The sequence below is a fragment of the Emydura macquarii genome, unplaced genomic scaffold (assembly GCF_026122565.2).
Source record: "Emydura macquarii macquarii isolate MOO-44397 ecotype Brisbane River unplaced genomic scaffold, CSIRO-AGI_Emac_v2 contig_554, whole genome shotgun sequence".
NCBI classification, from domain to species: Eukaryota; Metazoa; Chordata; order Testudines; family Chelidae; genus Emydura; species Emydura macquarii.
This window is the reverse complement of record NW_027130691.1, coordinates 14,101,925-14,117,607: the sequence shown is the minus strand read 5'-3', so window position 1 is coordinate 14,117,607 and position 15,683 is coordinate 14,101,925. Positions and strand designations below refer to the sequence as shown.

Below are 15,683 nucleotides of genomic sequence, written 5' to 3'. Positions count from 1 at the left end.
TAAGTAACATGAAATTTACTAGGTGTGTTGACTTTTCTGCTCTTCTGCACATTTTAAAGATACCATGGCACCTATGAAAGAGTAAGTTTGCCTTAGAATCCTTGGCAAAACTTCCATTCCTATTATTGCTATTCACGCTCACTGCACACTGCCATCTAACCCCAAAATTTCAGTGATGGTGTATGTAGCTTGGAGATGGGAGTAAGGGTAGGTGCTATATTGACATAAATATTAAATTAGTAAGAGCATCAACAATATTAGATCTTTATGTGATACAATGTACACGTTAACAAGAGTTGTATTAAATTTTCCACTTTCACTTTTGCAAATTTGTTACTGTTTTTGTTGAGGAAGTTTATAATTTGACCCAGACAGATTTTTTTTTTTTTTTAAAATGAGGTGCCTCCCATACCTATATTAATATTCTAACAAGCTACAAAGACCTGGAGAAAGCACACCAATTTTTCTTTAAACACATGTTGTGAATACAAATCTACAAACATAATCAGGTCCTTCTACCCCTTGCAATAAGAAGAATATTAGCCTTCCCTTCTAAAATGTCATATCAAAAAGTCAACTGCTTTGAATACCTGGAGATTCAGTTGTACCAAATCTGCCTCTCTCTTTGCTAGTGCTGTTTCTAGGATGTTGTTGTGCTCTCGCAAAGCAGCGTTAGACTGACCAAGACCAGTGAGCTTCCCTCGTTCATGTTCCAATTCGAGGGACAACTTCTTGTTTATTTCTTCTAAACGTTTTATCTTCCTCCTGAAACCTCTAGATTCCTGAAGCTGCAGCCAAACCATAAATAAAAATAAAATAAAATCACAATATTATTGCAGTAAGAAGTTGTGAGGTAGACTCATTAAACATGACTGCTTTGTACATATTATGTTAGAAAAATTCTCCAACTTTCACAACAGATACTTCTAAAATTTAGTTGAACCAGATTCTTATTCTGCTCTTCTTTAGGTGAAGATGTTGTTAATGGGAGTCCTGAGTACTAAGCATCTCTTGACCAGGCTTAGTTGGTCTATTTAATGTAAGAGCTTCTTTTCTTTCACCCTTCCTCTTTTTTTCCTGTATTATAAAGGGCCCAATAAAATTGAGGCGTTGGTAGCTTGCAGCAAAATTAGCAAGTGTGGCTGACACAATCTTCCCTTTGTAACATTCTAACATATTTTACTATTCAAATAAAATTACAGTCCCAAACCCTCTTTTGCCCCCTGTCTTTACACTCCCTGTCTGCTAGAAAAGCTCAGGCAATTACCTCATCCTCAAGTTCTATCACTTTTTCCCTGTACTCCTCAAGCTCCTGGCTGGTAAGTGAAATCACTTCTTGCAGCTCTTTCTCCAGCATCATCTTACTGTGGCCAACAGCCTGCAGCTCCATCTCCAGAGCTTGTATCCTTTCCTAAAGGCAAAGACATCAAAAGCCTAGTTAGTAAATCACTTGTTTTGCAGAAACAATTCTTCTTTTTAACAAGTCTATTCCACTGCCAGGTATAAGTTTAAAGTGTCTACTACTGTTTAATGGACAATGTTTTGGGTCAGAAAAAAACCCAAACAATTTACTACATTTAACAGATTAATATTTTGCTATAATGGAAATTATTCTTAATGAATGTATTCCCTTATTTATGTTGCATCATAGATGCAATATACATATATGAAGCCACATCTCTGCCCTGAGAAGCTTGCATCCTTTCACTGACGGACACAACATACACAATTCTTCACACAGCATCAAAAAAAGTGTTTTAGAATTTGAAAGCTACATGGAAATAGCTGGATTTAAGGAGGGATTTGAAGGAGGACAGTGTTTGGTACAAGCAAAGGAGAAACTATTATTTAAGTAAAAAAGGCTTCAATATATTTCAATACAAGAAGAAAATACTGAAAACTTGCGCTTCAATAACAGGAAAATTAACAAGAATTCAGGGCTAGGGTTGACACTCCTCCTGAAGTGTAGGTAAAGCTAGGGGTTTGGCTGTTTATTTTACTCTTCTATTCGGAGATTACCAAAGTATTTTCCTTATTTTTGCTAAGTAAATTCTCTCAGTTCGAGACATTGGCACATGGAATATGGGTCTAGAAACTGGATACTGGCAGAATCTTCAGAATATTTAAGTAATACTTTACTGCAGAAGGGGTTTTCTTTAAATAATAAATCAAGGCACACAAACTGAATTCCTCTATGATTGATATGTACCATATAGAATAGTTACTACAGATTTCAATGCATGTTAAAGGGCAATCTTCTAGTTTATTTTAGATTGTTAGGCACCATAACTATAGTTACTAACTTCTTAAGTCCTGACAGGAGATTTCACAGCTGGCTATAGGGATGAAGCTCTGTTTTTGGTATAAATTAATACCAGATACTGAAAATATTACAGGTTTTTCTATGTATAAGGTAAAAACCTTATACTGCCCAATCCTGCCCAAAGATCAGCTCATTATCAAAGTTTTTCTCTGTAGGACAAATTAACCTATAGATAAGGCTGTCTTTTTAGTATTTAGTAGTAATGCAAGATAATCCTCTCTCTCTACTAACAAAGTTACAGGACATCAGCCTACATGGGAAGCCTGGTTATTTCCTCCATCAGCAATTTGCGCTTTTAGCTTGCTCAGCTCCACTTCAGAAGATTCCTTTGCAGTGAGGGCTTCCTGCAGCCGGCGGCTAAGAATGCCAACTGCATTTTCATAGGCTTTGTGTTTTGCCTTCATCTCTTTCTGTGCACTGGTCAGATCTGACCCCAGACGCTTCATTTTTTGTTTCTGTTCGGTGATGGCCCTAGAATGAGAAAGCAAAAAACTCCCTAAAAACCATATTGAAGAATTAAACTTTTAGATTAACATGACACTACCGAGAGGTCATAGCAGACACCCAAAACATGACATTCATTCCCAAAGAAGCCAAAGATACACAAAATCAAAGAAACTGATAGAACAACAACTACAGCTTTTGCTTCGCACAAACCATATTTTTTAAATATTAAAAAGGACAATACCAAGTAGTTTATCCAACAAAAATCAATATATTAATTGCAGAAAGCCATTTTCTGATTTGACAGTCAGTCCTTGGTGATGTCACAGTTGTGCATCAGCAACAAGAGAATGCATGACTTGGGTAGCATCACTGTAGACACATAACTAAATGGAAAACTACTCCTGAGCTTAACTTCTAGCAGGAGAGCCTCTCCTTGTTTGTCAAACTCACTTTTGTGCAGGGCTCCACTGTGCTTTTAGAGTGGTGGGCCTACAGTACTGCTCCCCTTCTCCTTCCCAACATCCATTTACATGTGTCTTCTTCTATCCCATTCCCCATCACAGATACAGCCACGGTAACACTTAATATTTGTGGGTGTTTAAATTAGTGCTTATGAAAGATGGTGTTTAAAAAAAAAGAGACTTATTAATGTTGCCATCTATATGACAACTGTTTCAATATTTACCAATTGCCAAAAAGCCACTTTTGGTAAGCACTAGTTTACTATTGGTACACTTTCAGGTGCTTTTGGCCTTATGCCATACCCCATAAAACTAAGTAATAAACACCCGGTGGTACCTTGTTGCTTAAAGAGGACCATTTTTAAAGTTAATATAATCTTGTATCAGGTAATGGAATACATTAGCTCTAAGTGAATTGATGGACAGTGCTAGCTTTATTCTAGCCTTAAAGAATATTTACCTGCTACAAAGAATCTGATTATTTTAAAGCCAATAGAGCTTTATGTTAATTATGTTAACACTAATATATTTGTCCTTAAATAATTCCAAGATTAACACAGGAATCTTAAGTAATAACTAAAACATTCTCAATTACATTTTGAGAAAGCTACTTGTGGTATAAAATGGTCATTGTTGGAGTTCTGAAAATCCTAATGCAGATAAAGAAAATATAATATTACTGTTTCCCTAAAGTAAATGAAGTAGCAACATTTTAGAGCCAGAGTCTAATCTCAGATTCTTAGTGCATGTCACCATATCATGAGAAATCTCTTACTGTGATTGCAAGTGTAAAAGTTAATAGAATGACTCCAAAAAGCTGACAAGTCTTGGCTGATATTCAGGGATCATGAACTGAGATTAATTCCAGTAAATAGGAACAGAATGATAAAGTAGCACATATGATACACAACATATGCTGCATAACAAAGAGCATTATGAGCAGAATGTTGGCAATCATCCTAAAAATTAATGCTAACATTAACTCTATTGTACTTTATCTACAAATGGAGTGTAAAAGTTAGGACATTAAAATGTACAGTACATCATACAGTAAGGCAAGAAGTCAAAATTGCAAAACCAGAAAAACCCACTTAAAAATCAAAACCCAAACTTTTTCAGTACCATAAACTTTTTATCAAAATACTGTACAAAGTTATTTTATATATTTTTTATGTTTAATTTCAGAGTTAATTCATTGATTCAGTGGCTGTTTTAAAGGCATGAGTGTGTCAGTCAGAGGAATGATCAGAGGAGAGGTCTATGGACCTAAAACTCATGAGCTCCTGTCCCACCACCAACTTCTGCGTCCAGGCTACATTACTTAATTTTGGTGCCTCAGTTTATCCAGCTGTAAAATGGGCATACAGTATTTATCTGTCCCACAAGGGTAGGGAAAAAACAGAACAGTAATTTTTGTACAGCACACTGAAGTCAAAAAGCACAATAGGAATAGTGAGTGCTACTGTTATTTTGGCTATACTAAACAGCAACTTACTTTTTGGCTTCCTCTTGCATTTGTTCTACCTGTAGTTTTAATACCTCATTTGCCTCAGCAAGAAATGTCATTTGTTCTTTATCAATCTGCAAAGACTAGATGGGAAAAAAAGGTGAGTGAGGGAGAAAAAAGGGTAAGCACAAAAGAAATCCTCATTCCAGTTTGCCATATATAAAGAATGTATACGAATGGTAAAACCAGGACTACTTTTGTGTATATTTGGCAACCAGTTTATGGTAAGGTTTAGTTTAACGAATTAGCAACAAAGTAATGTGGGTAATTTTCAGAACGATTTCCTTTTTCCATATTCAAGGATTGGGGGTGAGAGGAAAAGGATGTTTCCTTCCAGGTACCCAATGATCTCCTTCCCCATCCCCCTTTTATTCTATTTTAATTCTTTTAATTAGAGTAACCATCCTGACATCTACAGACTGGGCAGTAGTCCTTTTGGCACATGTTAACACAGGTCCTTAACATGAAAGGCTGTTGTTGAGCAAAATAAGACACTCGCACTTTCTATCCACGCTGCCGTCTAAGAGTGTTGGCCTCCACAGCACTCCTCTACCAGATCTGAAGCCTAATTCTCCACTCTATTACTGGTATAAAATCAGTGTAATTCCATTAACTTTAATATGGGTTAATATAGTACCAATACATAGTAATACATCATCATTAGGCTTAACCATCAAAGTAAGTAAATATGTATTTGGGAACCTTAGTTTAAAGATTATTGCTACCTGCAACACACTCAATAATTAATGGGATTAGTTGCAGCTCAAATGTGTGTATTCCTTGAGATAACTGTACTAGATTTCCTCCTCACCTGTAGCTGTGTCTCCATGTCATCCCGTTCTTTTTGCACTGACTGGAGGTGGCTTTCTAACTCCACCATCTGCCAGTGAATCTGGAATACTTCCTTCTTCAGTCTTGAATGTTCAACATCAATGGATTGCTTTTCACCTTGAAGTTTCAGTAGCTCCCGTTTTAACTCTTTCACTTCCGAGTCCAGCCTCTTTTTTGTAGATTTCAGTTCACTAATCAGCTGGTCCTTTGAACTTGCATCTCTTCGATAAGCTTCAACCATTACCTAGTGCACATGTCAAAATTAGAGAGAGAGCCACCAGAGCAGAATTTCTAAAAGAGAAGGTGGTTTGTCAAAAGTATCACAGCTTTACATTTCAAATTCATGATACAGGTAGCAATAAAGAACACTGAAGAACACTGAAATCAAAAGAGTTACAACAGGGATGATTCTGCCCCCTTGAAACTTCTGAGTTTTCCAGCTTTCAGGGATAGTGTACTGGGAATTCCCAACTCTTTGTGCCAAACGGTTCAAAACCCAGCAGCATAACACACAACATTTTACACTGGTTCAAAGAGGGATTTTATGGAGACATAGTAAGATAGTGATTGTAAAACAAATATCAAGCACTTTTAAAAATAAACATATTTTCAGGAGTAATAACGAGGAAACAGATTATCCTCAGTATTACATTATCCTCTTTTCCTAATCGTTCAGTACAAAATTGATACATAACTAGCATGCAATAACTATAATAAACTTAGCCTTGCAAAATAATCATGAAAATGTATGTGCCCAGCCACAAAAGATACCTTTCTTTTGCCATGAGGACTAAAGATAATGAAAAACTACTGTTATTTTAATTTATATTTTTAAAGCAGCATTTTCTAAAAATTAGTTTACGCAAGGTAAAACAGTTACTGGACTAATAGGCAAGCAAATGGTAACAGTCAATAGTGCCACTTACAGGCGACATCTGAAGTCCTGGTACATCTCTAGTTTAAAATTAGAATTAGATTCTATAGAATTCAGAACAAGGTTTGAAGTAAAACAAATTATTTCTTTTAAATTAATTTCCCCAGGCCAAAAGAATTTCATATGGTTGCATTAAATTTAAGACACCTGAAGGCTACCCAATTTTTTTTTTTTTTAAAACAATGAATATTGTTGCAAAAGTTGTCATCTAGTACAAATGAGCTAGAGAAATCTTAACATTTTCTAAGCCAAATCAAGTCCATGTGGCAAATTTCCCAGACTTCAATGGGAACATGATTTGGCACTTTTCTGTCAATTACAGTTAAAAATCAATATATAACCTACAGAAATATATCTCCCATAATGAATTATGTCAAAACAGTCCTTCTATTTGATATAATGGCCTGCAAGTTAAATAGTGACATTTTCAATAAGAAGATGATGCCATTCAGTTATTTGTACATGCCTTCACTGCAACACAATCTTTTTTCACTTTTAATTCAGTTTTGAAATGGCTATGTATACGCACCTTTTGCTGTAGGAACTGCTCCTTTACTTTTTGGGTCTGTTTCTTCAGACTGGCACTTTCTTGCTGCAGATTTTCCACCTATTAAAGAAAAATGCAGACATATTGCCTTACTTGGATTATAAATCCTCTGGAGCAAGAACCGTCTTTTTGTTAGTCTAAGCACTATGCATATACCTAACAAGGCTCCTGATCCTGATTGGGGCATCAGACACTACCATAATATAAATAATACAATTATTTTATACTTAAATAGTTGGTACAGATTCAGAATGATAATCTTCCCAATGCCACTATCAAGGATGCTGCATCTCCTATTATCTGGGCATGAAAGTCCTAGGATACACCAGACTCTATATAGTGTATCCAGATGATACAGATTCAAGTTTACATGCTCAAGTTAAAAAGCAAAATAAGTAGCAGGTGCTTCATAATTTAGAGAGCTAAAACAATGTTTTCATGCTACACCCACCAGCAGAGGTATTTTTGACTTCTGTGACCAATACTCTGGAATGCCCCTCCCTACCTTAAATGGGAATTTTTGCTGGGTCCCAGTGCCAGCTTCCAGTAGAAATGTAGATGCTCTACCTTGCTCTCATATTTGGGATGCTCTACACAAACTGTGGTTCCAAACTTGATTATGAGAACAGAGTTTCGATTTGCTGAAGCTCCGTTATGGATTAGAGCATGCATAACAGAATATGAGTAGACAGTAAACCTGGTCTGGTAAATGGGTACAGGAAAAAAAAAACCAAAGTCTGGGAACCACTGCCAGCATACAGTAATGGACAAAAATGAGATCTGGTATTTTTAAGTCAGAAAGCAGCTATTAAATCTTCCAAAAGGAATACCCAGAGAGAATCTAACCTTACTGTGTGTATAAGGAAATTTTCTTTAGCCAAGAGTGCCACATGAACACAGTGTACTAAAAATACTGTTTCCAAAAAGTTGTACTTTATACAAAAAGTTGCAATAATATTAATCTATTAATTTTGAAAATTGATATCAGATGTGATTCTGTGTCTCTTGGCAAAGAACAAGTTTTGTCTATTAAATTCTTAAGATACAAGAACCCAGTTGCACATCACAGACTTCATGAGTCCAGAAGCACAGACAGATATAAAATAATAATAATAAATGAGGAATATTCCACTGATATAAACAAAATAATAAATGAGCAATATTCACTACTGGAGAACAGTCATAGAACATCTGGATTTATTCCCTCTCTCTAGATCTTAAAGTTCATGTGCACATGACACTAACAACATCGGTGTGCAATGTTCTAGTCATACATTTAACTCTATTGCAGGCCTGTGTCAACACTTACATCTGTTACTTGTAACAGAATAATTTCAGAAATTCATTACCTGGCTTGACTTTATAGCTATTTCTTGTCTCAGTTGCTCCAAGATTTCTGATGATGCCTCAGTACCTTCACCTAAGCGTTTTGCTCCTTCGTCGAGTTCTTCTTTGCTTGCTTTTGCTGCCTGCAGAGCTACCTCTAGGACAATCTTCTCATTCTGCAAATATTGGATCGTGTCATCCTTGGAAATAACATCACCTTGGAATTCCTCTAACCTGGCCTCCAGCTCATCATATTGAGTCTGTAGGTCACTGAGGGACTGCTCTTTGGTGTGCAATGTTTCCAAGGTTAAGGTGAGCTGCTTCATGAGCTCAAGATGCTCCTGTTGTAAAGATTCAATCTGCAGATCTCGCTGATGCAAAGTGAATTTCATCTGAAGAAAAAAAAAAATGTTTTTTAAAAATTTAATCTATCGCAGGTGAATTTTAAATTACAAAATCCACTTTTATTTAAGAATATACTTTTTAAAAAACAATTAAAATATCTTAGTATCTTTGAAGAACTGAAAACAACTGTAAATAAAGTTGAAGGTAATCTTAAATTTCTTGGATTTTCTCTATTCAGTGTTGATAATGTGGGGGGCCATTCTGGGCAACAGCTAGAACACTACAGAATAGATGCTGATCAGGCTGACAATCCTAGAAGACTACACGTTTTACCGGAGACCTTTTTAATTTCTATTTTAAATTAAGTGTCCATGCGCATATAAACAGGTTAGCTTCTGCTTAAAATACCACTTCCCTTAAACATTCTTTTTGGACATAACATTGAGCTATATCATGCACCGGACCCCCATTCCATTCACTGGCAAACCATCTCCCAACAACATAAAATGAAATCCTTTACAAAACACAGGTGTAAAGTGATGCTGCACTCAGGAGAATGATTATCTAAAAGGACAACTTTTAACAACAGAAATGTACTCCTTGTGCATATGCAGACTCATTATCTGCAGAATTCACTAATACATCTAACTTTTACTACTATTTAGTTCTTTTGGCCTGGTCTATACTTACCGTGAAATTTGGCAGCATTCCTAAATAGCACGGTGTTCCCACTATGCTGTGCCAAATATCCCTCCTGTCGACAGAGTGTTACTGTTTTTCTGGGGGTGGATTTATTGAATCGACTTCCAGATTGATTGAGCAGGTCCCCACTTCCGCTCAATCAATCCCGAAGAATTGATCTGATGGCAGTAAATTTGCCGCCAACAGTGAAGACATACCCTTTGGCACCACAGAACTAAGTCACGGAGGAAGGAAGCTCAATTCTATTCTAATTCATTCATCGAAAGAATTGCTATCTCAGCTCCAATTGCCAAATCTTTATTATTATTATTATTATTAAGGATGCATGAGCCAGAAAGATAAACTTAACTTAAGTTGACTTAACTTTCCGATCTCAGGTAGTTTGAAGGGCTGATGGTTACAAGTGGAATCTTTTTATATGTAACTGAGCCAGTCTGAGCTGGAATTCAATGACACACAACAGGCTTATCCCTCCATGCCATTTTTAGAGTAATCTTTCATACACTTTAAACCAGTGGTTCTTAACCTTTCCAAACTGCCATTTTTAGAGTAATCTTTCATCTGCACTTGCGACCCCTCTAAAACCCCAGGTTAAACACTGCTTTAAACAAAGTTAAATGAAAATCATGTATTATGGTCTCTCAGGTAAGTGTTCCCCATGAAAGCCTTGGGAAGCTGTCCAATAATCCAGTCTACCTGTTCCAGTTCTTGTTCCAGTGTTGCTGAGGAATCAGCCATTTTCTGCAGTTGTTCTCTCTCATTCTCAAACTCCTCTAGCCTTCTCTGCAGGTCCTCCTCCACCATGGTTTTAGCCTCCTGGATCTGTATGAATGCTGCTTCTTGATCTAACATGTCAGCCTGCACAGAAAAAGCAGGAAGCATTTACAAAGGAAATAGGAAAATGGTAAAAATATCTGATGAAATGGATTAAAAAATTAGAAAAGTTGTTGGAGAACAAAGTAGACAAACCTTATTCAGTTGTCTGTATTATGCTCCAGGAGCCTTCAGTGAAGTTATGCACTCAGTATTTGAACTGGGCTTCTAGGACACACCCCTTGGAATAACTAGTGTGCACCTTGCACATTCATAAGAGACTGAATTATGGCTAAGTGCTTTTAATTTTTAAAAAATTGTCAAGATATGATGTATAAGAGGCACCAGAAGGGAAGCCCAAATATTTTTGCAGTGACAGGATAACATTTTCAAAAGCACTTATGTGACTGGAGTCTGAAAGTTGCCTCAATTCAATGGGACTTAGGTTCCGAAGTCATTTCTGAAAACAGGATTTAAGACTAGCAGCTAGAGCCCAGCACATGGAGGGAGCCCCCAGCTGGTGCTCCCCCAGCCCTGTCCTGCCCCTCCCTGGCTTGGGAGTTAAAAAGGCCTTGGCGCTGTGTGTGTGTGTGTGTGTGTGTGTGCGCGCGCGTGTGCGTTAGGGGGAGGAGGAGGACGGCACCCCAACCACGGCGGCTTGGGCAGTTGCCCATGTTGCTCACCCATAACGCCAGCCTTCCCACCTCCAAAAAAAAAAGGGATGAAACCCCTCTACCCCATACCATGCCACCCTCACTTCTGTGCTGCTGCTGGCAGTGGTGCTGCCTTCAGTGCTGGATGCCTGGCCAGAAGCCATCACTCTCTGGCCGCCCAGCTCTGAAGGCAGTGCAGAAGGGTGGCAAATACCACGACCCCTGCCCCACCAATAGCCAGATTTCATGGGAGCGCCTACATTTCACCATCTGTGATGTGTTATAAAAATAAAATAAGTGTCACTCAACAATAGCAAACATGAATCTTTGCCACCTTCCTTTGTTTTTGAATGACATTCTGGAAGTCATAACTAACACTAAAATGAGTAAGGTGTTTTAGATCAGCCACAATAATAACTGGGTTTCCCAATATTTAGTAATACCAGAGTGCAAGAATGAGGATTGAAGTCTCATTAGAATTTATCTGCTGAAAATAATTCAGAGCCACATTCCTTCATATATATAGTTTACAACAGGGTGGCCAAAGTGTGGCTCATTAAGTTTTCCAGAGTGTCTCAAGGCTGGGCTAATCTCAGATATAAAAGTATGGCCTCAGACTCCAGGTCCCAGTCTATAATGCTCAATTTTATTTTCATCAGAGCAGGTTACATTTAGGCCTGTCAACAGCGTCTCTATGTTATGTAAATTTGTGACCCACAAAGATTGACTGTCTCCTTTTTAACTAGAAAGATCTTCATGTAGTTTTAAAATTTGGAGAACACTTGCCTTCTGGAGACAATTTGAAAGGCTCCTTGATCATGTAAGATAGATAGCAATTGAAGATACTCATAGTAAAGTCATTTCTACCAATGTAAATACCCTCTTCCTGAATCTGATGATCACTAAACTGGAATATGAAACTTGAACAAAAAAAACACAATTCACATAGGCCACCTACAACCTTACCTCAATATTTTGCAGCTGTGCTGCAATACGTTCCTTTTCTTTGATGGATCTGTGCTGAGTCTCTGTTAGCTGATGAGACAATGACACATTCTCTAGTTTGAGGTGCTCCAACATACCTGTTTGGGTCATTTGCCCAGCCTACAAGAAGGAAAAGTCACAGATGAATACAAATACTCAAAACATGGGTTGACAACAAAAAGTTCCAGAGAAGATGACTCAGTCTACCTAGGCCTTAGCTGTCACCTAATGCCTTTACAGATTTACATCCATAAGAAAGCTTAATAAGCTTTTCAGCCAGTGCATCAGTTAAGTTTATACCTCAGAGTCAGACAGGAAGTAATTCCTAACGATGAGAGGATAAAAGGGACCGAGCTAATCATGCACCTTACCTAAATACAGAAATAAGACTGGTCCCTTCTTAAAAGTCTTAAAACAATTTATCCACTGGCTAAAGCTAATGTAAGAAAGAAAGCCGTGCAGGTATGGAAAGTTTACACATTTACCTGTATATTGGCCATCTCACTCTGTAGTCTAACACGTGCCTCCTGTGCCAGTGCCAACTGCTGCTGGTACCACTGCCGCACATTTTGCAGCAATGCAATCTCTGCTTGCGATGCTTTTAGCTTGTTGGTCAGTGTAGTCCGTTCTAACTGCGCCTGCTGAAGCTGGTTCTGTAAGGAGGCCATTTGCTGTCGCAGATTGTGTACTAAAAAAGGAAAAATAAAAGTTAAATGATCCTATTTCAATATCCAATTTTTGATGGTTTTAAGTGTATCAATGAAGATTAAACATATATGTCTACAGTCATTTTTTAATGGAAGTGCGCTTAAGTAACAAAGAACATCCATTCCCACACACCAGAAGAAATTCCAGTACCCACAGAATTAGGGTCATTAGCAGAATACGGCTTTTGAGGTCACTTCTTTGCATGTTCAAAGTTCCTTAGAGGCATAAGGAAGGGAAGAAATAAGTAAAAGATTTGGGAGCCTGCATATTTCTGAGAGATGGAGAGGATAATTGAGGCTAACCAAAATATGTTTCTCTTTTTGAAAAAAAATTAAAGAATTGTCAAACAGTTTTTAGACTGCAGACTCTGACTATGCCTTCTTTTGCACCTGGTTAGTGCCTGGCACATTGTGGGAACTCTTATAATGCAAAACAAGAAATAGTAATAATAAAATAAATATTCATGCAAATCTCTATAATAATCTGGTATCAATGAGATGCAAGTTAATAATTCCACCCTAGTCTCTCCTTTTAATGCCGAATATACCTAAATGGAAACCAGTTTCTTCCTTGTCTTAAGAGGGAAATACTATCCAGTAAGACCCTGTAGACAGTGTCATGATAGATAGCATGTTAATCACTTTCTTGTTTGCAAGAGAGTTACATCAGTAATTGATAGTGCACACAAGAAATAAGATTAAATGAAATCGCTTGTGGAAAAGAAAAAAAAAGATAAGTTTTCAAGATTCAAGTTTGCATCAGCTCACCTGTGCTATCCTTCCTGAGAACATTTTTTTGCATATCTTCAACTTTTCCCATGAGTCTTTGGTATTGTTCCTCTGCCACTTGCAGATCATTATTTGAGGAAGCCAAGCTAGCATTCTTGACTTCCAAAGTGTTCTGCAGGTCAGTCATAGCTCGTTCCAGATCCCAGCAAGATTGTTTTAAGGTAGCCACTTCTGAGCTCAAAGAATCCTGCTTCTGTTGGCTGCTCTGGCTGTGCTCCATCTGTGCCTGAAGCTTCATGTTCAAAGCTGCAAGTTGGGCTTGCAGCTCAGTCTTCTCTTTAAGTGCCTGAAAATGTCCAAACAACAAAAAATAATTTTGGGAGAAACTAACAAACAAATATAGCACATTAGCAAGAGAGGTAGAGATATCAATACGCTGCCTAAAACAATCAAGTGCTCCAAAAATGTTTTGCTATGCTAGATAACATTTACTCATAAGATAATTAACAAAAAATTGCACTCTATTTAGTAAATGTCTCAAATATGCAAGAAAAATGTAGATAAAAGTGCATACAAAATAGACAGCATCCTTAAAAAAAGACATTGGCACAGGTATTTGGTACTTAAGATAGCCTGCTAGACACAGCCAGTCTTGCTTTAAATACTCCTCTTATGCTTGCAAGTCACTGTTACTCTGCTCTCATGGCCCCTTCGGTTTGGCACACACTTTTCCTTAAGTTTTCTCTCATTCCATTTCTCCTTTTTAAAAAAAAAAAAAGTCTGAAACTGCCACCCACTTTAAGCGAAAAAATTTAATATATGTTGAGCCCACCATTGGCTCAACATTTATTACTTCTCCTTAACACACCATTTTTTGTCTATTCTTTTTATGAATCCCTTCGGTATGGTTTTTTTACTTCAGATTTAAAAGCTTTATTTTAAATTAAACAGCCTTTTTATTTATCTTATGCAACACTTATTAAAGCCATCTCTCTGCAAACACAGTGTGGGCGGTACTTTAAAATTTTAATTAGTGTATGGCTGTAGTTTATTAAATACAGAAATTCAGATTAATTTTCTACCTGATTAGCTTCTAATGACAGTGCTTCAAGCTGTCCTTCAAGTCTCATTTTCTCTTTTAGGACCTGCAACATTTCATCATGAGTTCCTGTGATAGAGCTTTCCATGGACACACTGGAGACAGAAATCACACACATCTAACAAGTTAGGATTTTATAATTACCTATTTATAGAGAGGTGAAGCTGAAATTACGAGCTGTTCAGACTCCACTAAATAACTCAGTTCTAAATGAGCTAGAGTTTTGAGCAGTCTTTTTAGCTTTGTGAAAGACTCACCATAAAGTATTAAACAAATTTCGCTGCCACCCAACAAATAGAGAAATAGCTGCTATGTACAAAAAACACTGGATTGGAAGCAATCTGAATTCCCAAAAACTGGGCATATCATGGGACATGGGCATTTCATTGTTCTCTAGGAAAGAAAGTAACGGGCTGACTTTATTATCCTCAGAATCTAAATAACCCTTTGCCAAGAGATTTACACACATCTCAAGGAAAAGATTTCTTGTGGTCACATGCACCAAACACACAAAATTATTTCAACATGAAAGTGAATGGATAGTTTTCACAGCTAAAGCAAAAAGAAAGAAGAGCTACTCAGCATGGAGTATGCCTTATTCCCCTTCTCCAGTATGTTTTACTCAGCACATCCATGAAGTTCAGAGAAAATGGGCAAGAACTTCTGCTTTCTCTCCTTTCACGTTCAGGATTAGGCATAGATTGTGATTATCTAATGACAACTGATTTTGCTCTAAGAATTTTAGGAGGTTTTTATTTCTTCCAAAGACAAGACAAGACAAGTAATTGCATTTTCTAAATTTGTACAAGTTGTTTTGGTAACTGCATCTTTAGACAACAGTAGTATTGTGAGTTTGACTAATTTTCTGCTTGCTAGTCTAACCTCGATCTCCTGTAAGGCATAGATATTAAGACATAATTAGGATGTCATAGACACAAATTTCTGAGGATCGAACAGTTAATGCCATTCTAAAGGTCTCAAGAGGATACAGGTACCTAGGGTAAGCACCCTGGCATCTTCCAAGTACAGAGGATTGAAACAAACAAACAAAATTACCACACCTCTCGACACAGATCAAGTAATCATCTATAAACAGACTAAAGAGAATGTACTACTGTTTCTTAAACCTGTATAATCTATCAGTGCAATCCAATGAAATTCTGTGACACATAATATATAACATAACTAGTCTGAGAACAAAGAAAGCTTCAGAAGAGAGAGAGGGGGGCTGCTAAGAAGGCAATCTCTATGAAGGCTCTATTGTTTTATAATTCA

The 15,683-nt window shown here is 37.2% G+C and overlaps 1 protein-coding gene across 4 annotated transcripts in view; it reads right to left on the bottom strand.

Annotated features, from left to right (window-relative positions):
* GOLGA3 (golgin A3) overlaps positions 1-15,683 on the bottom strand; it is a 38,898-nt gene that overhangs the window by 10,921 nt on the left and 12,294 nt on the right. For all 4 annotated transcript variants that reach the window (XM_067539812.1, XM_067539815.1, XM_067539814.1 and 1 more), the window contains 12 exons: positions 14,392-14,503; positions 13,349-13,655; positions 12,359-12,561; positions 11,856-11,993; positions 10,120-10,281; positions 8,400-8,768; positions 7,033-7,110; positions 5,550-5,813; positions 4,727-4,821; positions 2,578-2,794; positions 1,268-1,411; positions 591-788 (listed from right to left, as the gene is read on the bottom strand). In XM_067539812.1, the coding sequence (XP_067395913.1) occupies positions 591-788; positions 1,268-1,411; positions 2,578-2,794; positions 4,727-4,821; positions 5,550-5,813; positions 7,033-7,110; positions 8,400-8,768; positions 10,120-10,281; positions 11,856-11,993; positions 12,359-12,561; positions 13,349-13,655; positions 14,392-14,503 (2,287 nt within the window). The remainder of the gene's footprint in view (positions 1-590; positions 789-1,267; positions 1,412-2,577; positions 2,795-4,726; positions 4,822-5,549; positions 5,814-7,032; positions 7,111-8,399; positions 8,769-10,119; positions 10,282-11,855; positions 11,994-12,358; positions 12,562-13,348; positions 13,656-14,391; positions 14,504-15,683) is intronic.